The 25,220-nt window shown below is 37.6% G+C and overlaps 1 protein-coding gene across 1 annotated transcript in view; it reads left to right on the top strand.

The window, feature by feature from the left end:
• Window positions 1-16,337, top strand: part of LOC117382938 (pro-neuregulin-3, membrane-bound isoform) — a 598,115-nt gene extending 581,778 nt beyond the window's left edge. Inside the window, exons 5-10 of the mRNA XM_033980184.2 lie at window positions 1,179-1,202; window positions 1,771-1,873; window positions 3,759-3,879; window positions 5,046-5,161; window positions 11,610-11,789; window positions 15,722-16,337. Of these exons, the coding sequence (XP_033836075.1) occupies window positions 1,179-1,202; window positions 1,771-1,873; window positions 3,759-3,879; window positions 5,046-5,161; window positions 11,610-11,789; window positions 15,722-16,250 (1,073 nt within the window). The 3' untranslated portion in view covers window positions 16,251-16,337. The remainder of the gene's footprint in view (window positions 1-1,178; window positions 1,203-1,770; window positions 1,874-3,758; window positions 3,880-5,045; window positions 5,162-11,609; window positions 11,790-15,721) is intronic.
• Window positions 16,338-25,220: the final 8,883 nt, after the last annotated feature.

The raw sequence follows: 25,220 nt of genomic DNA, 5'->3' as shown, positions 1-25,220 counted from the left end.
ATAAGACCCTCTTACAGAGACTAGAGGACTGTCCTAAACTAGAAGTATGTTGAAATTATTTCCATGACAACAACATTCGAACAACACATGAAGCAGACAGAGCCCCGTGGACATGCACTCACACACTTTCCTGGTGCTTACAGGCACGTCCAGAAGCAGGAGGAGACCTGTTGCTGATATTAAGTTGACCCAAATTTCCTTGTCAGACAAATGTGTCAAACAGCAGCTCTGCAGCACCAATTCATACAAATAGGCTACACGTGATCCAAGCACTTTTTTATCCAATTCCAACCATTTTTACTTGCACTGCAATCTCCGTAAGTCAGCCTGAGGTTCTTGTTCACACCACACTCATCCTGCTCCAGAGGCGTGTGGAGGAGCTCCAAGACCATCTGTTTCAAGCGCTGTCAGCCGTAATGTAAATCAGAATGTGACTATTTCCTTCGCACTGGACCAGGTGCACCCCACTCTGAGCGAATGCTCTTTTACATTGACCTAACTAGTGGCAGTATGAAAACGACCTAACCCAGATTTGCAAAGATTTATCCATGCATTTTGTCTCCAGTGGACTACCGTAACACTCTGCTCACTGGCATTTGTGAGACAGCTGCAGTATATATGGTGCTGCATGAGTCCTGAGAGAAGAATTCAGTCTAAATATACAGGAATTGTGTGTTAAATGAAACAACATGTGTGGTGAGGAAACAACATAACATAGATCAGGAAATAGTGTAATCTGGGTGCTTTAAAGCAGCTCTGTTTGTGTACAAGTATCACTATGGCCTCGAGTACATATCTGACATGAAATGCATGTACTCTGAGGACCTCAGCCACACAGAGTGTACACTAACTGCAGGGAATTTCAACACATACTTTGAACAGGTTACTTCTAGATTGCCAGATTATATAATATGTGTCTAATTGGAGGGGGGGACAGAAGGGGGGAGGCGGGCTTACAGTGAGAGCAAGCCGCTTTTGGACAAAAATAAATATTATTATAAATGTTTCTAGGGTGGACTGTGAAAAGGAAAACATACTACAATATACAGTAGACCCTTTAATTTGGAAGTTGTTAACACAAGATGACATTTATGAATGAATGGAAACAGTGCTTTTCTAATACTAAAAGCCATTATGCTAATAACTTTCTTTCTCCCTCTGTGCCGCTGGACCTGCAGATCACCTGGGAATCGAGTTCATGGGTAAGCCACAATTTTCACAACATAAAATTGCCACAGGATTGTGCAGATGTGTAGAATAATAATTCAATACTAATGAAGTCAAAATTTCCTTGAAAACTTGTGTTTACAATATAAAAGTTTAAGTGAACAAATTGACTATTTGAGCTTTGCATGAGAGTAAATGAGGCTACTTTTAGCTCTTCTGAGAACCTGGTTAGGTCTAGTTAAGTTATGAGATGAGTTCAGGGGAATATGCTGTAACCTATGGTCCACTGCAAAAACAAAACATAAAGGTTTCATGGCCACTTGGATTTTAAGATTACTGTGTACACAAGAGTGCACTAGTGCACACAACACTATCCTGACTCTATCCTGACTGAGCTAGACCAGGTCATTCTTGAAAAATAAATTGACACAAAAGAGAGGAAAAAAAAAGATTTGATTTTGGGTTGCTTGTTTGTGTCTTATTTGGAAAACTAGCTGCTGCTTGCTGTAGAATTTTGTTTTTGTTGGGTTTTTTTTTTTACAACAAATTTAATAAAGACAGAGTACAGTCTATTATTTTTTGTTGATTCTTTTTTCCTTGCAGAGAGTAAAGAAGTTTACAAGAGACATATGCTGTCCATCACCTCTATCACCATGTCCATCAGCCTCCTTGGCATAATCTGCATGGCCCTGTATTACCGCAACAAGTGAGTATTGCAACATGTACACACTGAAAAAAAAAAATAATAATAATAAATAAATATATAATATATATATATATATATATATATATATATATATATATATATATATATATATATATATATATATATATATATATATATATATATATATATATATATATATAAAAGCATTTTTTCAATACTGGAAGTCTGAAGTTGGTAATGTATTTATTTATTTCCAAACAAATTTTGAAGCACGATATATTGCTATAGAGAAATACAGCGATAAACAATAATCCTGAAAATAAAATACTTTGTGCCACTGACACAAAAACAATAAAGCTGGATAATCCTATTAAACCATTTCTTTTAAATAGACAGTATAATTAAAAGACATGAGCTGCAACAAATCAATAACAGAATGAACCAATAATTTGCCATTAAAGTTATTTATTCAACTCTCTAAAGCTCAAATCTTACGTTATTAAAAAACAATGGCAAATATCTCCCCACGTTTGCAAAGATATTGTACCAAGGATGAATACTGAGCCCCAAAACATATTGCTCCAGCTTTTATATATTGAACGATAAGTCGATATAGTAATTATCATGAGAGGCTTTGTATAAACAGTGAACCCTATTTGCAGACTGCACTAAACCATTGATTCTCTGTGGTCCCTGAGAACAGCTCTAAGACTTCTGAGCTGCACTGTCAAATGACAGAGCACAGAAAAACACATCACCAACATCTGAGAGTTTTGATAGTAACATTTGCTTTTGGGAAATAATTGAAAATTGGTCAATGTTGAAAGAAAAACTGCTGAGATTTTATTTTATTTTATTTCTTAGGAAAACTAACATTCTGTTTAAGATTTTGTGTGAGCTGCTTTGCAAATGTAAATTTTCAATAGAGAAGTGTGTTAAAGCAACTGAAAAAAAAACAGTGCAGCCAGTTGCTTTTAGTTGAGTTTTTGAGCTGCCTTAAAGAGGGGTAGGACACATCTATGTGGTACTAACTGCTAACACATAATATATTTAGATCACCATGTTACCTTTTATAGTTTTGAAATTGCTATATTTGCCAAAAACAACCTATTCACACGTTTAATACTTTTTTGATGCTCTGAGCCATCCCTCCCTTTGCTCTCTGTGCTAAGTCAGTCTTTCGAGTGCACAAGCAGTCTTGGCCAACATCTTTCCAAGAAGTTATTAGTTATCATTACTTTTCCACCAAAATTATTGAATCAATGGCCGTTATTTTGTGATGAAAGAAATAAATTATCTGATAAAGTAACTATCAAATCACCAAAAGCACCAAGAGCCATCGTTCTAGGCTATTCTTCCCCACAGTGCTAAAAAGCACCAAAACATACTCACCTGTGCAGTCACACCATACAGGGCAAACGGCCATCTTTACGCAGCAAACTGTGGTCAAACAGCATAATTACCAAATGCATTGATATCAGAACATTGCAAACGTGCACACCACATGACAGTGCTTAAATATGAAAAAGTTTAAAAGTTACCAGTGTGGGGTAGTGCTGCGTTCAGTAGAGTAAGAGTAACAGCCTGGGCCCACCTCCTTACTGATTTAATGAGGTTTTTGAAAATGTCTGATGAGACACTACTTTGACAAGCTGAATTTTTAAGAGAAATATTTTTGTTTACCTTAGGTGTGTTGACTTCATTTCGTTTTCCTTTACATTTGCATCAAAATTGTTCCAAAACATATGTATATATTATAGAAATACATACCTCCGGTATACAGAGCTCCCTTTGATTTAACCTAAGTACGCCAAACATGGTATTTTTGAAATATTTTTTACAAATTGCTGTTTTAGAGAGAACATGTTTTGTCTGAAGTCTCAATAATCACTCATATGTCTAACCATATAATGGGTTTGTGCAGGCGACACAGGGAGAAGCTCCAGGCTCATCTCAAAGAAAACCGTTCTTTGAAGAACTACAATTCCAATAATGCCCCAGGAGAGGAGAGAGAAATTTCCAGCAACAATGTGCAAACACATGAAGTAAGAAGTTCTTTACCACTCACTAACCTGTATATTGAGCTATCAAGGTCTGAGAATCAAACGTTTGGGAAAATTTTGTGTTTAGAAAATAATAAATAAATAACCACTCCCATTTTCATCACTGCTTTAAAATGTAGTGAGTATTATTGCATTTGTGTAAAAATTGTTTTGTTTGAAGTATGATATATGTGACAAATTTGTTAGCAATAAAGAAGGAATAGCAAAAACAGGGTAGAGACAAAGCAGGGGTGGGGTATTCCTGTAAACAATAGATGGACTGTATTGTAAAAGCAGCACTTTGTCTCCATCTAATTATTCAATATTTTATTCATTGCTAATACTCAATATAGAGCTTTATCATCTCCAAGGATGTTTACACATGAACGCATCTGAAACATTTATGCATGGTTTATTAACAACTTTCAAATAAAAAATAAGCTTATTTTGAAGTATTTAATACGGTATCTAGGTTACAATTTAGGACATTGCAGTAACAAGTGGTATTTCATGGGGCTATTTGAATGGCCAATCCTTGTGTGATCACGGAGGAGCCAGTCTGCGTTTGTTTACAAAATTGGTTGAAATTATGTTCCAAATTATGTTCCAGATTGCGTACATCACTGTTGAGGAGTTCTGTAAATGTCATGTGGTCAAATAGGAGCATGAAATGTCCTTTGTTCATAAGATACATACGATGCACGCAGTCTGTCAATCTGTGTGTGCTTAATACTGCAGGGCATATAGTCCAAGCGGTGCTGCCAGGACAAATGCACGGGATGTATCTTATGAAAGGAGGAAAGTTTCCTGTTCGTATTTAACCGAGTGACACTTGTTTCAAATTGCTTCATCAAACGAACATTTCAAATGGCCAGATCTGCAGCATTTATGCAAATATAAACAGTTTATGTCGACCTAACTAGTGGCAGAGTGAAAACACCTTTAAATGCATATTGAGTTAGGAACATGTTGGGTGTGCAATGTCCACCCCTGCTTTATATCTGAAAAAGCTGTTCTACACCTTAAAATAGCATGCATGTAAATACTAGCCATGTTCCAAATGGTTCGTAAGAGTGAGGAACTACTCTGTATATATCCCGTTTCAGTTTATGGTTTGAACAAAATGTGTTTACATTTGTTTTGTTTGTTTTTGTGTGTGTTTTTTATAGTATTGCAAGAGGCTGTTCCAGTGCCCTGTCACTGAATCCTGTTTCAATCACTGCAGCATCAGCAAAACGTCCTGTAACACATTGTTCAGATGCAGTGGGACTGCCAAGCAACCTAAGTAAGACTGTTTAACAAAATCTGCACTTTATTAGCCAGAGCCAGTAACGAAGTAACTGGCAAGGGGTATTGTTCCTGATTGGTTTCTTCTTCTTATTGGCCCTCGTCAGTCACAAAGTGAACAGCGAAAGGCATTGTTCTTTGTTGGTTTCTTACTATTCTTTTTCCAACAATATTATCACATTTTTGACCCCCTGAATTGTATAGAATGCAATACAATTTGGGGGGTCAAAATTCAGGGGCTATAGGATCAAAGGACCCAGCAAAAAATTTGATAAAATGGGCTTCACAATAATGTCAGATGCCCACTGACTCAACAGCAGCACATAGAAGTGCACCCCTATGGAACAGGAGCCGGGCAAACTTTGGCATGCACTTACAAAATTCAGAACATTGATAAAGCACCATGACACAGGCTCAAAAAATTGGAGCACTGCCCTATGGCAAACAAGAAGTCGGCCATATTGGATCGAAAATTTGCCACTTTTTGGTCTGCATATTTTCAAATCTTATCTAGTCCCAGATTTTTGTCCAAATGAGTTCAGATTTCACATGTCACATCTAGACACATTGATTTTCACAAAACATCCATGTTTCTCCCATGTTATTCTGGCCTGAATGTAATGCACTATAAAGTAGTAATAAAACTAGACACTATAGCGTTCCTTAACATAGACAGGAAATAACATTATTTCCAACATTATTATTTAACATTATCAGATTCCTACGAAATTTGGTGAATAAATTCTATGCATGAAAAGAAGCAAAAAAAATATTATGGACATGGGTCGTGTCTTACAGTTGGCCAGTGGGGGCGCAAAGACACCTAAAGAAGACATTTAAAAATGTCTTACACACATGCCCTACACAGCTCAAATTCAAATCACAGATGCCAGATTCGGGCCTGAATGTAATGAACTATGAAGCCTGATCAAAATGCACACCAGAGCATCCACTAACATATACATGAAACGTCAACATTATCGGCTTCCTACGCATTTTAGAGGATACATTTCATGCATGACAAGAAACAAAAAAATACATTACAGACATCGGCCATTTCTCACAGTCGGCCAGCAGGGGTGCAAAGACTTCTAAAAAAACACTGAAAAATTCAAACTATTTCTTTTCTTTGAGTAAGATCTGTACCTCGCTATCTTCAAAGGAGTGGTTTGTAACTTTGAGATGGAGATGTACGGCGGACTGGGGTCTCGAGGAGCTCTTGGTGTTGGTGCATTCTCTTATGGAGTGACTGTTTAGTTTCTTCAATATAATGCTCACTGCGGTCTTCACTAAACTGAATGGAGTACTTCATTCCACATTGCAAAGCAATGTGGTCTACTCCATTGCACACTGAATTGTTGTTAAAATGATAAACCATACAGACTTGCCTGTTTATTCTTGCTTTGCCAACATCTCACAGCTCCGGGTCAGGTATGATTTAAATTGTATTTATTAAGAAAACTCTGGGTATACATTTATTGCAATTTTTCTCAGTTGCTTTGGTACAATTTTCTGATCAGAACTGATTTTTTTCAAAGCTTTAAATTGCATTCCTCAGGACAATCTATACAAACTAAACTACTGTATCTGTACTGTGGAAATCACGTGAAATGTTCAAAATCCTTAGTTCACAAAATGAGGCATTTCTCCCAGTGATCATGTCAGGGCCTCAGAATACATGGACCTCTGTGCAGAGTTTATGGAATGTCCAACAAAATGCATCACCATGTTTTCAGATTATGCACAGATGAAATATATGAGGCTCATGTTGGAAATATGTATCAAAGACAAAACAGGGTTTTTAATTGCATAAAATATAATTTACTGACACCATTTTACTCTTTTCACTTTCAATTGATTAATGCAAATGACTCGTCTGCAATGCATCCTCTATTGTATTCTATACACTTCTCTATCAAACACTCTACACACACTGGTCAGGAGTACCTCGCTGTAGGATAAGACATCTCCAGACCCATGGAGACCATGAAAGAAGCTAACTATGCATGTTACAGACTTTTTACACCAAATGTGGTGAAAGACTTTCCAGGGGAGATACTAACTGAAACAATCAAGAAGAGTCAGTCAAAGTTGGTTTACAGAACCTGCTACTTAAATCAGATATTACTCATTGGATATTACTTTTAATACACCTACTGTTGCACTGAATTGGAGTGGCTATGTGAAACACAGTTTTTTTTTTTTTTTATGTAACATGAAATGATAAACTAATCTAAACTCTGTTCAGGAGTACCTTGCTGTAGGATAAGTCCACTGCACATATCTACAGTTGAAACTAGAAGTTTACATACACTATATAAAAAGACACAGATGCTTTTTTTTCTCACTGTCTGACATGAAAACAGACTAAACTTTTCCTGTTTTAGGTCAGTTAGGATTACCAAAATTTTACTATTTGCTAATTTTTAGACAATTTCTCATTACTTTCTTCAAAGTCAGACGTTTACATATATTTCACTAGTATTTAGTACCATTGCCTTTAAACTGCATGACTTGGGTCAAACATTTTGGATACCGCAAGTTTCTCACAATTTGTTGGCATATTTTGGCCTTTCCTCCTGACAGAACTAGTGTAACTGAGCCAAGTTTGTAGGCCACTTTGCCTTTGCCTGACATGCCTTTTCAGGTCTGCCCATACATTTTCAATAGGACTGAGATCAGGGCTTTGTGATGGCCCCTCAAAAACATTGACTTTGTTATCTTTACATCACATTGTAACCAGTTTTGCAGTATGCGTCGGGTTATTGTCCATTTGGAAGATTCATTTGTGCCCAAGTTTAACTTCCTGGCTGAGGTGATTCAGTATTTCCACATAATGTTCTTTCCTCATGATGACATCTACTTTGTGAAGTGCACCAGTCCCTCTTGCAGCAAAACAACTCCACAACATGATGATGCCACCTCTGTATTTCAACACTTGGGATGGTGTTTTCAGTCTTCCCTCTTTTTCCTCCAAACATAACAATGCTCATTATGGCCAAAAAGTTCAATTGTAGTTTCGCCAGACCACAGGACAGGTCTCCAAAAATTAAGGTCTTTGTCCCAGTATGCATTTGTAAACTGTGATCTGGCTTTTTATGTTTGTTTTGGAGTGGATAATGACACATTCTTACCAGCTTCAGCCAGCATCTTTTGCTTTTGTTCTTGGGTTGATCTGCACATTTTGGACCAAAGCATGTTCATCTCTTGGACACAGAACCCATCTCCTTCATGAGCAGTATGATGACTGGACACTCCCATGGTGTTTATACTTGCATATAATTGTTTGAGCAGATGAACATGGCAACTTCCGGCATCTGGAAATTGTACCCAAGGAGGAACCAGACTTGTCCAAGTCCACAATTGTCTTCCTGATACCTTGGCTGATTTCTTTTGACTTTCCCATGATGTTACATAGAGAAGTAGTGTGTTTCAGGTGTGTCTTCAAATACATCCACTGATGTGTCATTAACTTAAATGTCTGAAGTTTCCAAAGACATGACTGGGTTTTCCTAAAGTGCTTAAAGGCATAGTAATGTTACTGTGTATAAACTTCTGCTTTCTTCAAAAGCAGAAGTTTAAAAAAATCTTCTCTCATTATTCTGGTAGCAAATAGAAATAATTTTGGTAATCACAATTGACCTATAACAGGAAAAGTTTAGTCTGATTTCATGTTAAAAAAGAAAAAACACAACAAAAACACATATGTGCCTTTTATATAGTGTATGTAAACAACTGTATCTGCATCAATCTGAATAATTATTTCTTTCTTTATTCTTCATTTGTCAGGGACCATGTACAAATTAATTCATCTTACAAAAGAAAAGATGAGTTTTACCAGATGTAGCTGTTGCTACTTTCCGTCAGCAGTCCCTGGACAGGTGAACAAACATTAAAAATACATATTTCGTTACAATACACACCTGGACACCTCCTTGGGGAGTTCCTCAGGGCATGTCCCACCGGAAGGAGGCCCCGGTGAAGACCCAGGACACACTGGAGGGACTATGTCTCTCGGCTGGCCTGGGAACGCCTTGGGGTCCCACCAGAGGAGCTCAAGGAAGTGTCTGGTGTGAGGGAAGTCTGGGAGTCCCTGCTTAGACTGCTGCCCCTGCAACCCGGCCCCAGATAAGCAGAAGAAAATGGATGGATGGATTACAATACACATTTCATTAAACTTACAACTTATGGACAATACACATTTCATGCACTTTATTTGCAAACATATATCTCAATATAAGTGTGGAAATGATAACTGGTCTAATCATTTTGGTTGCTATGGTGCCAAACACTGAGGTAATATTTAAATGTTTTGAATAATTTGTCTATATATGAAAGCCATTATAATGCATTTTGAAATGACAAATGTCAATGTAACAAATAGCCAACAATTCTACATAAACAATTAAAGCAATGCACCAAAGCATTTGCTTTTTGGAAAAACCAACAAGAATGGCCAAACTTGCAAGCATAACTGAAGCATTTAAAGGTTTAGTCTGTGTGATCTCCCCCTCCCCTCACCTGTCTGAGCCTGGAGCTCGGCAGAGTTCCTGGCTCCTCCTGTGCGCACCTGGAGCGCATCAGCGCAATTACCTCCACCTGCTGCGGAGCATAAGTGGAGCCAGGACCAGACACTCGGTGCGAGATCGTCTGCGTATCAACATCCTGTTCGGTGCCGGATCATACGCATGTCTTCATCCTGCTTGCTGGACCGTTCCTGCTCCGACCCTGCTTCTACCCTGCTTCCCAGCCCTGGTACTGTCTTGTCTTATCTCTGCACTCCACGTCACTGGACCCTGGCTTGCACTCTGCTCCCTGCCCTGGTGCTGCCCGCATCGTTGTCTCCGCTGCACTCCACGCTCCTGGATCCTGGCCCACACCTGGCCTCCTGCTCACCATCAGATCAACCCTCGTTTCTGTAATATTATTTCACAAACTGTAAATAAACACTGTAAAATTGCCCCGAGTCTGCATTCCTTGGTCCGCTCCTGCACCTGCCGTTACGACAGAGTAGAGGTAAGATCGGGCCTAAAAAATCCAGCCCGACCCAGGCCCGCAGGTATTAAAGCCCGACCCAGCCCGAGCCCGAACAATTAACTTGATTTGCAGGCCCGAGCCCGAAGCAAACCCGAAATTTCATATTTTATTTGTGAGGATAAATAAAAAAAATAAAGAACCAAACAAAGTTAAACATGCGTAAAAATAAGCCTACTAATAAAAAACCTTCGCCACTAACTACTGAAAATGGTCTAAGGTCCTGACAGCAAAAGTCCACGCACTTGTCTGTGATGGCCTGCTTAGCGCGAAGAGGTGCGGTCTTTGGGACAAATGATAATATAGATGTTTGACGATCATCACTTTTGCCAGTACAGCTGTTTAAATGCCTGCTCAGCGTCGAGGTGCCAGTCTTTTTGCTCTCGTATGAAAGCCAAGCACCACATTTACTACATTCAGCGAAGCCAACGCAAGTTTCTGTAGCATTTTCAACAATCAATTTGAAGCATTTCCACACCTCACTCTTGCCGGTGCGTGTTTGCCTTTTCAGTTCCCCTGTCTTTAGTTTATCCTTTACTTCTTGCTGCTCCATATCAGGGATACCAGGTCAATATAGATGCGGACTTGCGGAGGGGAAGATTATTAAGAGGGCGGCGTTCACGTGCACAGAGTATGCTCTGGCTCTGCGGCTCCTGTTTAGTAGTTAAATAGCAGTTACCTTACAGCGCCTTCTCTGTTTTCTCCAAATTATTTTTTTTATAACAAGTATTCCTAAGTTTAGTATCCACACATCGTTTTAGTATACATTTTTATAAACATATATTTATTTTTAAAAAGTCAGCTAGAGAGAAGCCCGGCCCGACCCGAACCGAACGTAATGATTGACATTTTAGGCCCGACCCGGCCCGAAATTCGGGTTGGGTCGGGCTCGGACTCGAGCTTGGGCTTAAGATCTTACCTCTACGACAGAGTGCCAAAGCAACTGAGAAAAACTATACGTGCTCCTTATTTAGCCTTAATATAGCATGCCCTTGAACCCAGGGCCATGCTCGAAGCAGGGGAATGTGTTCAATCATTAACAAAAAATCTGCTGCAGACGAACTGGCAAGGAAACAGTATCTCAACATATCTCTAAAACTAATGATGTATTTGATCATTAGTTTTAAAATGTATTACAGGATTCAAATATAATTTTACTGGTCAAAATATTAACAGTAAATTAACATTTAATTATTAGTTATAACCAAAACAACTTAGGATCAGGATCATATTCAAACCTCAATTACTTAATGGCTAATTGGACACTTAAAAACTATCACAACTTCAGCAACAATAACAATAACGATGGTAATAATAATAATAATTATTATTATTAATTATAATATAACATTATATATAATAATAATTCCTATTATTATTATGTGTACACTTTTGTTCTTTTTATGTTTCAGGAAGAGCATCTTGTTCTACAGTCCTAGTCAAAAGGTTCAACCCGCTCACTTGTCAGCATTAGGCAGGCCACCTTCCATACCAAGAGGGAGACTTAATCAGATCGGAGGATCCAAGTGTTCAGGTTCTGCCTACAAGCACCTCCAGGAAGTGGACTCATCAAAAAAGGACTCAGAAAAAGGGTAAACTCAAATTACCATTTGTAAAATACACACACATGTTGTTCAACAATTTTTTTTCTTAAGCTCCAGAGTTAGTAATGCGCACCCACGGGTTAGTAAGTTATAAAGACACGTGTGCATGCAAGTTAGTAAGATTACTATGGTACAAGACAACAGTCTACAGTGGCGGGAATAAACTACATTAAGATTGAGTTTATATTCACAACAACATGATGATAGAACTTTGGACTTTATTACAAGGATATTAAATGTTTGCTTGTTATATGGCACGCAAAAGCGGAGGTCACCTCCACAGCTCTGGACTCACAGTGCCCAGTGGTTCAGCATTGGGCCAGTCAACTGATAGACTGAGCAGTCATCTCAACCATCGCTGGGTCTACACTCGATCAGAAACACTACACTTGCCTTCAGATGTGTAACGCCACACACTCCCCAAGTGTTTGGATAAACTCCAAAGAGGTCAAAAGGCTTCCTGAGTGTGTAACATTCACATTAATCTGAGGTGAATCCACTCAAATGCATAAAGGGATCATAGACTCACACTGCTGGCTGCAGCTGTGTCAGCCGAGCAGGACCCTATGATCCCTTTACTCTCCGGTGGGAACTCCGCATACATTCTTAGCACTGTCTGCCTCAGATTGACGTGAACGCTATAGATCCAGGAAGTCTTTAAACCTCTTATCATGTTCAGTTAAGTTTTCGGGCAGTGGTGTTGCACATCTGTAGGTGAGTCAATAGACTAAATGTGTTTTGCGATCTTGAACAGGTGACAAAAAAGTGCAGTGCTTCTGATTGGTTGCTCACGTTATCAGCTGACTGCCCCAGTGAAGATGCACATTACACTGTGGGTCTGGAGCTGTGGAAGTGACCTCTGCATTTATGTGCCATATTGCAAGCAAGCGCTTAATGTCCTTGTAATAAAGTCTGAGGTTGAAATAAAGCTCAGTTTGTTCACTCATTGTCATGTTGTTAATATAAGATCAATCTTGTGGTAGATTGCCCCCTCCACTGCAACTGCTCGACACTAGCTTTTTAGAACAGATATAAGTATGTAGGTAGAGTTAGTAAGGTATACCTGACTTTTAAACCCGGGTTGAACTAAACTTATTACCTTGTGAGTAATAACTAACTTTGGAGTGTGAGAAATACCCCCCTTTAAAAAAGGAAAAAAACACATGATGGAAATGGCATTTCAATGGTATTCTCTATACATTCTGAAGCATTTTTATTTAGGCATGAAAAAAGATATTACTATTTACAGGGCGGAGACCTGCTCGATCTAACCCAAAAAACTGAAGAGTTAAACACATAAACAGGCACACATTATCAGAATTTCTCTCAGTGAACATGTGAGTCCTCAGAATGCACAGACCTCTGTGCAGTGTTTATGGACTGTCCATCAGAACGCTTCACAGTGTTTTCCCAGACACTGGTCAGGAGCACTGCATCATTCTTAATATTTTATACACGTATGAATATATTTGCTAATGTACCTATAAGTTTGGAAAATGCGAATGATAATTGATTTAATCATTTTGGTGGCTGTGGTTCTAAACAATGAGGTAATACTTGTACTTGTTTTGAATGGTCTGTGCAAATAGATGAGAGTCATTATAATGTATCTTGAACCGTCTGACAAAAGAAGAAACTGTGAAGGATTTGACGGTTGAACAAGTACTTCCCAGAAATTCCCAGTTCTGGGTAGAAAAAAAATGTGCCAAAACAACTGAGAAAAACATAAATACATGATGCTCTGCAGTGGGCTCATGAATTACGTACTCTAAGCAAGCAATCAGGGAAATTTAAATCATTATTTTCTACAACTGCTGCAACTGTATTAGAGCCAAGTGTCTCTCTTACACTACAATGTTCTACCCTCTGGAGAGTCCGAAGCAAAAGCATTACCATTTTTACCCAGAAAGAATCTTTCCTCTCAAGTTTAGAACAGATGTCATCAAATAATGTGAAGGCAAATGGCCTTTTAGAGTGATTAGAGGGAAAACTTTCCTGGGGTTTCAAGTAGTTGATGACTTGGAATGTCTCAACAAGTCTCTCCAAAAATGCACTGAAACTATAGTAGGGATGAGAGCAGCATTAGGGTGTGTAAGATTCAGTCTTGCTGGAAAGAGAGACAGAACGTTTCAAGGAATATTTGACAAGGCTGCTAACGATGTCAAGGTTCTGCAAGGTTGAAGGTGGTTTGCAGCAGCAGTGCAGACTATGCACACAACAATACAATTATATGCTACAGTTCTTGGCATAGAAGATATTCAGATCCTTCATCAAAAAAAGGAACCAATATGGAGGACAATTTGTTAATTTTGAATTTGAAATGCTGTTGAATTTATCATTTTAAATTTTTTAACTCTAACTTAAAAAAAAATAATCTTTGAATAGTTGTTATTCTGAATTTCAGTTGATGCAATTTTAAGTATACATTTTCCATGTGTTCGTTCATTATAAAAATTGCAACTTTTAAATATGCAGCACAAACATTTTTAAAATGAAATTGAAATTCCTAGTGAAAACTTTCGCAGCACAGATCCATGATGCCAAGGTATAAGCAATCGCTCCTAAGTGAGTCGATCTAACTCACAAGAAATGCTGTAAGGATCCAGTTAACTTGGTCAGAACTGGCCAAATCTAGACCTCATCTCTTTTATTCCTTAACTATAAGCCCTGCCCACAGAAGAGAAAGGTCAATAGGAAACAGCCTTTGCCTTAGCATCTTTGACCATTGCCTCAAATTTTGAGGGCTTGAGAAAATATGTACTGAAAATTTAAAAAATAAATAAATAATTAATTCCATGCGTGTTTCCATGTGTCTAAAAAAAATAAACACATGAAAAATTTAGACTTTCATAAATTCAGTAACTGAAATGAAACTGAAATGATTAAACAAATAACCTTCCATGCACCAAAGTGTTAAAGCGGTGGAGCAAGCTAACACTCCCAAGCCTTCTGAGTACTGTTGATCTGAATTTGATCACATGCTGGATACTGTTGATGTTCAGTTTCAGGCGAGGTTTTCAAAAGCTGATCTAGATGTGCTCGAGAGACTGGAGTAGTTCTTGCTGACTGGAGTTGTGGAGGACATTGTGGGTCAGTATCCAAAGTTAAACAGACACAGACTCAATTCCCAGTCAGCAGACTCCATATTGGTGTACACCAGGGTACAGACCCGTGCGTGCAGACTTAGAGAATAGACTTGAGGAGTTCATAAGCACAGACTAGGCCCAAAAAACAAAAAACACCTCCCTTATCCAAGATATCTGTCTTGTGATGTTTATTCTTCTTAAGCTATATTGTCCAAAATGAACTAATATAATATACATTACTACTCAAGTAGTTGATAAAGGCTTATTGTACTTATTTTCTTTACGTTACTGATATTTAACATTGCTTAACTCTATTCTTCTGCTGGTTGGCTTCATGTCGGTAATGAAAATAATTTCCCCTTGAGATGAATAAAAGTAATTCTGATCTGATATTAGATTACATTCAACGTGCTGTTTTGTGACAGTCCCCTGAAGCTGGTCAGGGCTCTCCTCCTCCACTAACCTGCTGCTCTGGATCACAAGCTCACACGAGCTCAGACGCACTCACATACACTCTGCTCTATGTTTCAGAGCATACTACAACATGCACGTCAGGTTTCTCACAAACACTTCTCTGTATTTCCAAAAGAGATCTCTCCAGAGCAGATCAGACAAATAGGGCTCAAACCTCACTCAAGAGAGTAAAGATGCAGACACTGCTTGGGCCAAAGGGGCATCTGATTGTAAATTAATTTTTAGATAAATAGTCAGTTGTTGTTTTTTTTAATGTCTGCCTATTTTGTCTGATGTCTGTGTTTCCATGACAGCTAATCCTAAGCATGTCTTGCTGTATCACATCAATATACTAATGATGTCTGTTTTCTTGTTTTATAGGTCCCGGACCAAGAGGCATCTCCATTACAGCAATCTTTGCCAGGACACTTTCCTCCATATACAAACTTCGGTTCAGGACAACAAGGAGACAACACCTGTATTATTTCCTCGGGGCAGCACAAACATCTGCAACTTTCGTCAACCAATTCAGCATCAATACATGGATCCCCTATTTTCCTCCGCCTCAATTCCCATCATCCCCTCTCTTCATTGTCATTATGACATTGAGGTTTCCAGTTTGCAAACAATGTCCATTAAAACCAACACCACCACAAAGAGGGCAAAATACATGTCCTGCTCAGCTGCGCTTGGTCAACAACAAGTAACCTTGCTATTGGAAGAGGCCCAGGAGCAATTAAAGGCACTGGCTCATTGTAAACACAGGAAACCCACTACCATTTTGGAAGCTAGTGAGACTATGTGCGTCCTTAATGCAAACATGGAGTCCAGCAACATGGAGAATGACCCACTCACAAATATCCAAATCCTTAGTCATTCAAAGAGAGATCTGGATCCCAGCAACCAATGAAATGCAAAGACAAGATATTGTAGATGATATATTGTCGAAGGCCGGTACAAATATATGGACTTTCATTAAGACATTCTGTATAAGAAAGAAAAGGGATGTAGCCTTTACACAAACTTTGTAAAGGAATCAAACAGCATTTATATATATAAATATATATATATATATATATATATATATATATATATATATATATATATATATAAATGTTGTTTCCTATTTTGTACAATCACATGGGACAATTTATGCTCCTTTTCAAGTGGCATTCAAGCAAAACAAGAACCCCCACTTTGTCTTGCCTTTTGAAAACTTCTCAACCCAGCCAAGTAGTACAGCCAGCCCTTAAAAGCACTTTAAGGATTTATTTTGAAAACATCCTGTTGATGTGTACAGAGCTCAGCTTTTAAACTAAATATACAACCGCCCCTTTGGACAGATCAACTATAAATAATCTGCTTTTGTTACAGATTATATTTTCAATTTGCACCATCTTCACCGTGCATTAATTTACAACTACAAACTGAGCTTGGAAAGGATAATTACAGGACATAAAGACTAACTACAATGGACAGAAGGCTGTCCAAATAACTTTGTCATTTTTTGTTGCTAAAACAGCTTCTGGGGCTGGTGGGATAACTATATGATTTGGGTATGGGAAATAAATGTCTATGTTGTACCATTTAATTGCTTTTTTTCTTACATCCACATGTCAAAGGCTGTCTTAAGATATTTCATTTATAATTTCACAAAGAAGATTTTATTGGTACATTTAGAGGCTACAGTTTGTCAGTTCTGTCTGCAACCGATCAACTCAATCAATCAATCAATATCTAGTACAGTTGGGTACTGATGGAGTAGTTCTGTTCCTTTAAAAAATCTATTTGTTAGCTGCTTTTATAGACTCAATCCTGCATTGCATAGATAATTTTGACAAATGCTTTCATTCTGGAAATCAAGGGTTAAAAGAGCAAGTTGTGAACCAGCTTCATATTATCCAGAAACACTTATGGCTGGGTTACTCAATCCCAAAAAGATAAACTTACCCAGTAGTTCAGCCAGCCTCTGTTGGATTCATGTTAACTATACTGAAAAATATTATGTGACGGTGTTATTATCCTTAATGATGACTGCTTCTACGAATTGGCTTCAATGAAATGAACAAATGAAACAGCAGCACCCACAGTCCAGTTTAAACATTTATTTTGAGGACTGTAAAGTAGGTTTTGGTGAGAATTGAGTCATTTGGTGTGGCTCATGTCAGGAGTGCTAAAGCAACTCATCTAGAGCAAAGTGTGCGAGGCATTACCTTTTTGGTCACTTCTTCCATTTGTTGGATATCAGAGTGCATCTACCACATATTAATGTTCACGTGTCTGAATTAATGAGACCTGCACTGTGTCAACACTTCTGCGTTGGAAGTAGTTCATTTTAAAACTGCCAGATGGGAGTATAGAATGCCTCAGTGCGGTGTCAAAGTTGTGTCTACACAATATTGGAAATGTGTTACACACACTTTGAGGCATCATCACTATCATTTACACACTACACTGCAGAAATAAGGAGAGCTCCGCTAAACCAGTCTCAACGGGAGAACAGGTGAGTTGTAATTATAGCCTCTGGGTGGAGCTCAAGAGACAGGTGGAGCCCAAAGGAAGGTAGGGCCGTGAGAGGGACCGAGGGGAGAGCAGGTAGGTGTACACATACTATAAAATCATAATTTTGATTTATAGTATAGTATACTATTATTACAATAGTAATAAAAGTATTATGTGTGGATTTTTCAATGGTTTTCAATTGGGAGAGTTTGTGACTTTGAATTTTTCTGTCACAGAAAAAAAGGGAAAAAAAACTGAACTGTGTGTAAGTTGGTAAGCATTCAGAATGTTTTTCAGAGGAACAAAATGCGTTACCACCATTTTTAGCAAAGTTACATTAAAACAGCTTTTTGCAGGTGCATTTCTGTTAATAAAAAGGTAAAAATGCTTATATCTACTTACATCTGACATATTGTTACTTATCAGTGAATCTACTCATTTAAACTTGGGAAGCTCTCCAAATGTTTGAAAACAATGTTCTGCTCACTTATCACATCAGAATGTGAAATTGGTGAAAAACAACTTTTCCAGTTCTGAAGATGTGTTTAAAGCAAAACAAAGTTACAGATGGTGTAATCCCTCATTTGCCAGGAGTGGTTCAATGTACAGAAGGTCTCAAGGGTGGTCATCTGGACACTGTTTTTTCAATCAAGGCATTTCAGCTCCCATCCAGAAGCCATTTTCAGTTTGATGGTACTGTATCATTTACAATAGGGGCAAAATGAACTATTGTGATCTTAGCTAATAAAGGCCAGGGGAGTTTCACTTTAAAAATTCACCCTTTGGAGCTGGAATGATATGACTGCCTTTATTCAAACACCACTGATACAGGTTTAGCAAGACACACCCAAAGGCGTTATGAAGTAAGCCTGCATCAACACAGATCAACAGCAGCACAACAATGAACTTGTGGGCATTGGGGCTGGATACGTTGATACGTTGTTCTCAGATAAACGAACAAACAAACAGATATAAACATAAAATAATCATTTCTCACCAGCCGTTGACTTGATCTTGTGATATGCCCCTGTATGGCAACGTATATGTTGAGCCGATGTGTTTCACAAAACAGACGTCGCCAGCTGTTTTCTGTTTATCGATGCATGCCACTCCCATCAAGATAAAGTATATTACATCTGACAAGAGTGCAACTGAAGAAGATATGTATTTATTACTTTTTTATTTTATTTATTTATTTTTATTATTATAATTTTTTTCTGTAGTTACTGGATGATGAGATAACAATTGCAGTTTAAATTTGGTTCTGCAGTAAAAAAAACCCAAAACAGACAGGATTATTGGCAGCCTCGCTTCTGTCAGTCTGCCCCAGGGCAGCTGTGGCTACAATAGTAGCTTACCATCACCAAGTGTGGAAATGAATGAATAATGACTATAGTGTAGTGCTTTGAGAGGCTTTGAAAAAGCGCATTACAAGTGTAAGCCATTATTAGGCCCGAGCCTGGGACTACGTCCCAACGAGGGACTCATTAAAACCACGTCCGGAGCATAGAAAATGGCAAAAATCAAGTAGTAAACACGCCTCGACATGACAATCAGTGATGTAAAAAATTAGAACTCGACGAGCTCTAATTGTCACAAAAGACCCCGAGAAAATATAACAAAAGACGACTCGGTAGCGCCACCTCAAACTTTAATTTTCATGGGGCCAATGGGAGCCCGACTCGGAAAAAAGCCAACGTAAAAATCTGAAATTCACATAAAAAAAATAGAACATGTCGAAACATGACAAAAATGATATTATGGCCCCGCCCTAAAATGTACAGGACGCCGGCCATATTGGATCAAACCCGGGAAAGACAAAAGTGCACACCCTCGCATTCAGGACATCTTCTCACACAGTTTTCATCACAAACACTTCAAATTTGTCCAAATCCCACTAAACCCATGTGTGATTAAAGATTATCAATTATATTTTGAATATGACTTTGGGTGTGGTCAGGGTGAATTTTCAACAAAATTGCAATTTCTGGAAAATTTCAATAAAATATTTCTCTCTCACACATTTTTTTGTTGGGAAAACACTAATACAGCGTTTATGCACATTTGTGAGCTGAACGTAATGATATGCAAATCAAGGCACTCTCTCACAAAATGGCTCTCTAGCGCCCTCTTCAAATTTTATTTTCAAAAATTCGTAGAAGACAATCGATTTGTCGTAGACTTCAGAAAAAATTCACAGAAGCCTGATTTGTGATGGGGCACAATGTGAGAAAGTCACATGACTGTAGCTGTTATGGTTTAGGAGAAAATGCGTTTCCATTATAATTATTATTATTTATTATTTTGGTAGGCGCTTTGAAGCCATTTTTGACCCCCTGAACGTTAACGAAAAGTCAATTTTATTGGACCCAACATTCAAGGTTGTTGAAAAATTTATTATTTTGATGTTCAAAAAAATTTATGTTTCAAAATGACTCAATAGCGCCACCTCAAAATTTGAAATACATTGCGGCATTGAGAGACCTTTTCATCGTAGACAAATGAAATTTGGTACAAACATAGAACATGTCAAGACAAGTTAAAAAAAAAACTACAGGAAGTTGGCCATTGTGGGAGGAACCCCATTTAAAAAAGATTTTACCTCTCACATTTGAATTTTTTTGCACCTCAGATTTTCTTTCAAGAAGCTTGCAAATTGGTCAAAATGAACTAGATCCATTTGGGAATGGTAAATGGCCCGTAACTCAAACATGCAGTGTCCTATTTCCCGGCATTAATATACGTTTCGTTCAAAATCTTGTTCTTAATGTAATGATATAAATTTTCATAGGTCAGACATTATATTGCTCCACAGCGCCCCCTTGAACTTTTGAATAGGACCAAAAAAATTACTTTGTCAAAATCCTTTGAAATTCGGCATGGACATCTGGCTTGACAAACTGAACAAAAAAGCCAATGAGAGCATACCTCTATCTGCAACCATGTTACCATGGTAATATAATAAATGTGTCATTGAAATACATGGGGTTCAGAGTACTGGACGTCGTTGTAGACTAAATAGATGCGCTACACTAATTCAACTATGGCCTAAAATTCAAGATTGGCAAAAAAATTTATATTTTCATGAGCAAAAAATGTGTTTCAAAATGACTCAATAGCACCACCTCAAAAATTAAAATATATTATGATATACATTATGAAATTTGGTACAAACATAGTACATGTCAAGACAAGTAAAAAATGATATTATGACTTCACCCTAAATCCTACAGGAAGTCGGCCATTGTGGGCAGAACCCAATTTTTTCAAAATAACTCTCACGTTTGAATTTTTTACACTGTGAATTTTAATTAAAGAAACTTGCAAATTGGACAAAATGAACTATGCCCATGTGCGATTAGAGGCTCCTCCGACAACTCCTCTGGGATGTAAACAGTCTGTCCTGTGACCAAATATCCATCAACGACCACAACTCCTGAAAAACAAACTTCTATGAGCACATCTAAAGTTTGAAGTAACAGTACTGGAGTAGTTTTGGTTACCCTTCCCACTGTGAGGAAGTCTATAAGCAGAGATGTGTAGTACTCAGTTACATTTTACGTTTTGAACAACCGTATTTTTACTCCTACTTAAGTAATATTCAGTTTGAAGTAACAGTCAACAAGTGACAAAAGCTTTATGTTGACAATATGAAATGATCTGAACATTTCTGTTTCTTGCGCTCTTCAGTAGTAGTTTCCCCAAATATGTCATATAAATACTCTTTGCTACTTGACAAATTTCTTATTAATCTTATTAGTACAATTTGTGGCTAACTCTACCCAATTTGCACATACATCAAGGGAGCAACATTTCACATTTCAGTTAGCTAATAACTACTAGTGTTAAACAGAATATATTTAATATTTTGTACATAAATTAAATGTCTAAATGTAGGTAAAGTATAGTAAAAAAGTAAAGTCTGACCTGGGACATGCTGCGAGCTAAAGTGGTTGAATTTGAAGTCCGTAGAGTTCAGGATCCGCTGGGAAAAAAGAAGAATTAGCCGATTAGCTTGATGCTATTAGCTGGTTAGCTTAGTTTAGCTTCTCTCTCCGAGTGCAGAGAGAAAATGGCAGAAAAATCGGAATGTAAGGGCTTATATATGCAACTATTAGCAACCATGGAATGTATCTGGTTACCGTGACAGCCGTTAGCTTGTTTTGATTTAATTTTAGGTTTGTTGTTATGGTTTTACATGGTGAAAAGAGAGGGAAACACTGTCAATTCACTTATGTTGAATAAATGGAAGCCTCACCAGCCCTGCACCTATGATGTTTCCCACTGTGAGGAAGTCTATAAGCAGAGATGTGTAGTACTCAGTTACATTTTACTATCTTTACTCCAACTTAATATTTAGTTTGAAGTAACAGTCAACAAGTGACAAAACCTTCATGTTGACAAAATGAAATGATCTGAGCATTTGTGTTTCTTGCACCGCTACTTCAGTAGTAGTTTCCCCAAACACTTAATAGTATGAATACTCTTTGGTACTTGACAAATTTCTTGGGTTATTCTTAATCTTATTAGTACAATTTGTGGCTAACTCTACCCAATTTGCACGGACATCAAGTGACAGCAAAATTTGACTCACAGTTAGCTAATAACTACTAGCATTAAACAGAATATATTGAATATTTTTCTTTATAAATTAAATGCTTAAATGTAGGTAAAGTATCGTAGAAAAGTAAAGTCATCTGACCTGGGACATGCTGAGAGCTGAAGTGGTTGAACTTGAAGCGCGTTGAGTTCAAGATCCGCTGAAAAACAAACGAAGAATTAGCCGATTAGCTTGATGCTATTAGCTAGTTATCTTAGCTTAGCTTCTCTCTCCGAGTGCAGAGAGAAAATGGCAGAAAATCGGAATGTAAGGGCTTATATATGCAACTATTAGCAACCATGGAATGTATCTGGTTACCATGACAGCGGTTAGCTTGTTTTGATTTAATTTTAGGTTTGTTGTTATGGTTTTACATGGTGAAAAGAGAGGTAAACATTGTCAATTCACTTATGTTGAATAAATGGAAGCCTCACCAGCCCTGCACCTATGACTTTTCCCACTGTGAGGAAGTCTATAAGCAGAGATAAGTAGTACTCAGTTACATTTTACTATCTTTACTCCAACTTAATATTTAGTTTGAAGTAACAGTCAACAAGTGACAAAAGCTTTATGGTGACAAAATGAAATGATTTGAACATTTGTGTTTCTTGCACCATTCTTCAGTAGTAGTTTCCCCAAATACTTATTAGTATAAATACTCTTTACTACTTAATAAGATTACCAATAACCCAAGAGATTTGTTAGTACAATTTGTTACCAACTCTAACCAATTTGCACGGACATCAAGGGAGCAACATTTGACTCTCACAGTTAGCTAATAACTACTAACGTTAAACAAAATATATTTAATATTTTGTACATAAATTACCGTAAATGTCTAAAAGTAGGTAAAGTATAGTAAAAAAGTAAAGTCATCTGACCTGGGACATGCTGAGAGCTGAAGTGGTTGAATTTGAGCCCGGTTGAGTTCAAGTTCTGCTGAACAACAAAAGAATTAGCCGATTAGCCTGATGCTATTAGCTAGTTAGCTTAGCTTAGCTTCTCTCTCCGAGTGCAGAGAGAAAATGGCAGAAAATCGGAATGTAAGGGCTTATATATGCAACTATTAGCAACCATGGAATGTATCTGGTTACCATGACAGCGGTTAGCTTGTTTTGATTTAATTTTAGGTTTGTTGTTATGGTTTTACATGGTGAAAAGAGAGGTAAACACTGTCAATTCACTTATGTTGAATAAATGGAAGCCTCACCAGCCCTGCACCTATGACTTTTCCCACTGTGAGGAAGTCTATAAGCAGAGATAAGTAGTACTCAGTTACATTTTACTATCTTTACTCCAACTTAATATTTAGTTTGAAGTGACAGTCAACAAGTGACAAAAGCTTTATGGTGACAAAATGAAATGATTTGAACATTTGTGTTTCTTGCACCACTCTTCAGTAGTAGTTTCCCCAAATACTTAATAGTATGAATACTCTTTACTACTTAATAAGATTACCAATAACCCAAGAGATTTGTTAGTACAATTTGTTACCATGACAGCAGTTAGCTTGTTAAGCCCGAGCCTGGGACATTGTCCCAACGAGGGACTCATTAAAACCGCGTCCAAAACCCGGAAAATGGCACAAAAAAAAAGTTGTTAACACTCCCCAACATGCCAGAGTGGTGTCTAATTGTCACCGAAGACACGGTACGACTCGGTAGCACCACCTCAAACTTTGATTTTCATGAGGCCAATGGGAGCCCGACTCGGAAAAAGTCAACGTAAAAATCTGAAACTTGTATCAAAAAATAGAACATGTCAGGACATGACAAAAATTATATAATGGCCCCACCCTAAAATGTACAGGAAGTCAGCCATATTGGATCAAACTCGGAATTGACTAAAGCACACACCCTTGCATTTAGGACATCTCCTCACACAGTTTTCATCAAAAACAATTCAAATTGGGCTAAAACCCACTAAACTAATGTGTAATGAAAGATTATCAATTGTCTTTTAAATATGACTTTGGGTGTGGTCATGGTGAATTTTCAACAAAGTTGCAATTTCTGGAAAATTTCAAAAAAATATTTTACTTTCACATATTTTTGTTTGGAAAAAGCTAATACAGCGTTTATGCACATTTGAAAACTCAACATAATGATATGCAAATCATATCTTATTTGTGATGGAGCACAACCTGAGAAAGTTACATGACTGTAGCTTTTATTGCTTAGGAGAAAAAAAATTCCATTATTACCGTTTGAGGCCATTTTTGACCCCCTAAATGTTAACAAAAAGTCAATTTTACTGGACCCAAAATTCAAATTTGGGGAAAAATTAATTATTTTGATGTTCACAAAAATTATTCTTTCAAAATGACTCAATAGCGCCACCTCAAAAATAAAGATACATTACGGCAATGAGAGACCTTTTTCACTGTAGACAAATAGAATTTGGTACAAACATAGAACAAGTCAAGACAAGCAAAAATGTATATTATGACCCCACCCTAAACCCTACAGGAAGCCAGCTATTGTGGGCGGAACCCCATTTTTTCACAATTTTCACTCTCACATTGAATTTAATTTTTTACGCCGTGACTTGCAAATTGGTCAAAACTAGATCCATGTGGGAATATAGGCTACTTCTTTGAATTTTTCTAAGTCATAAAATGTGGGTGTGGCCAGTCAACAAAGAAAAAAGATGTTTTTTGAAGTTTTAAATGGCCCGTAACTCAAACATGCAGTGTCCTATTTCCCGGCATTAATATACGTCTTGAACTTTTGAATAGGACCAAAAAAATTACTTTGTCAAAATCATTTGAAATTCGGC

This window comes from Periophthalmus magnuspinnatus, chromosome 15 (genome assembly GCF_009829125.3).
Source record: "Periophthalmus magnuspinnatus isolate fPerMag1 chromosome 15, fPerMag1.2.pri, whole genome shotgun sequence".
In the NCBI taxonomy this organism is placed as follows: Eukaryota; Metazoa; Chordata; class Actinopteri; order Gobiiformes; family Gobiidae; genus Periophthalmus; species Periophthalmus magnuspinnatus.
Note: the sequence above shows the minus strand (reverse complement) of the source record. Positions and strands in the feature narration are given on the sequence as shown.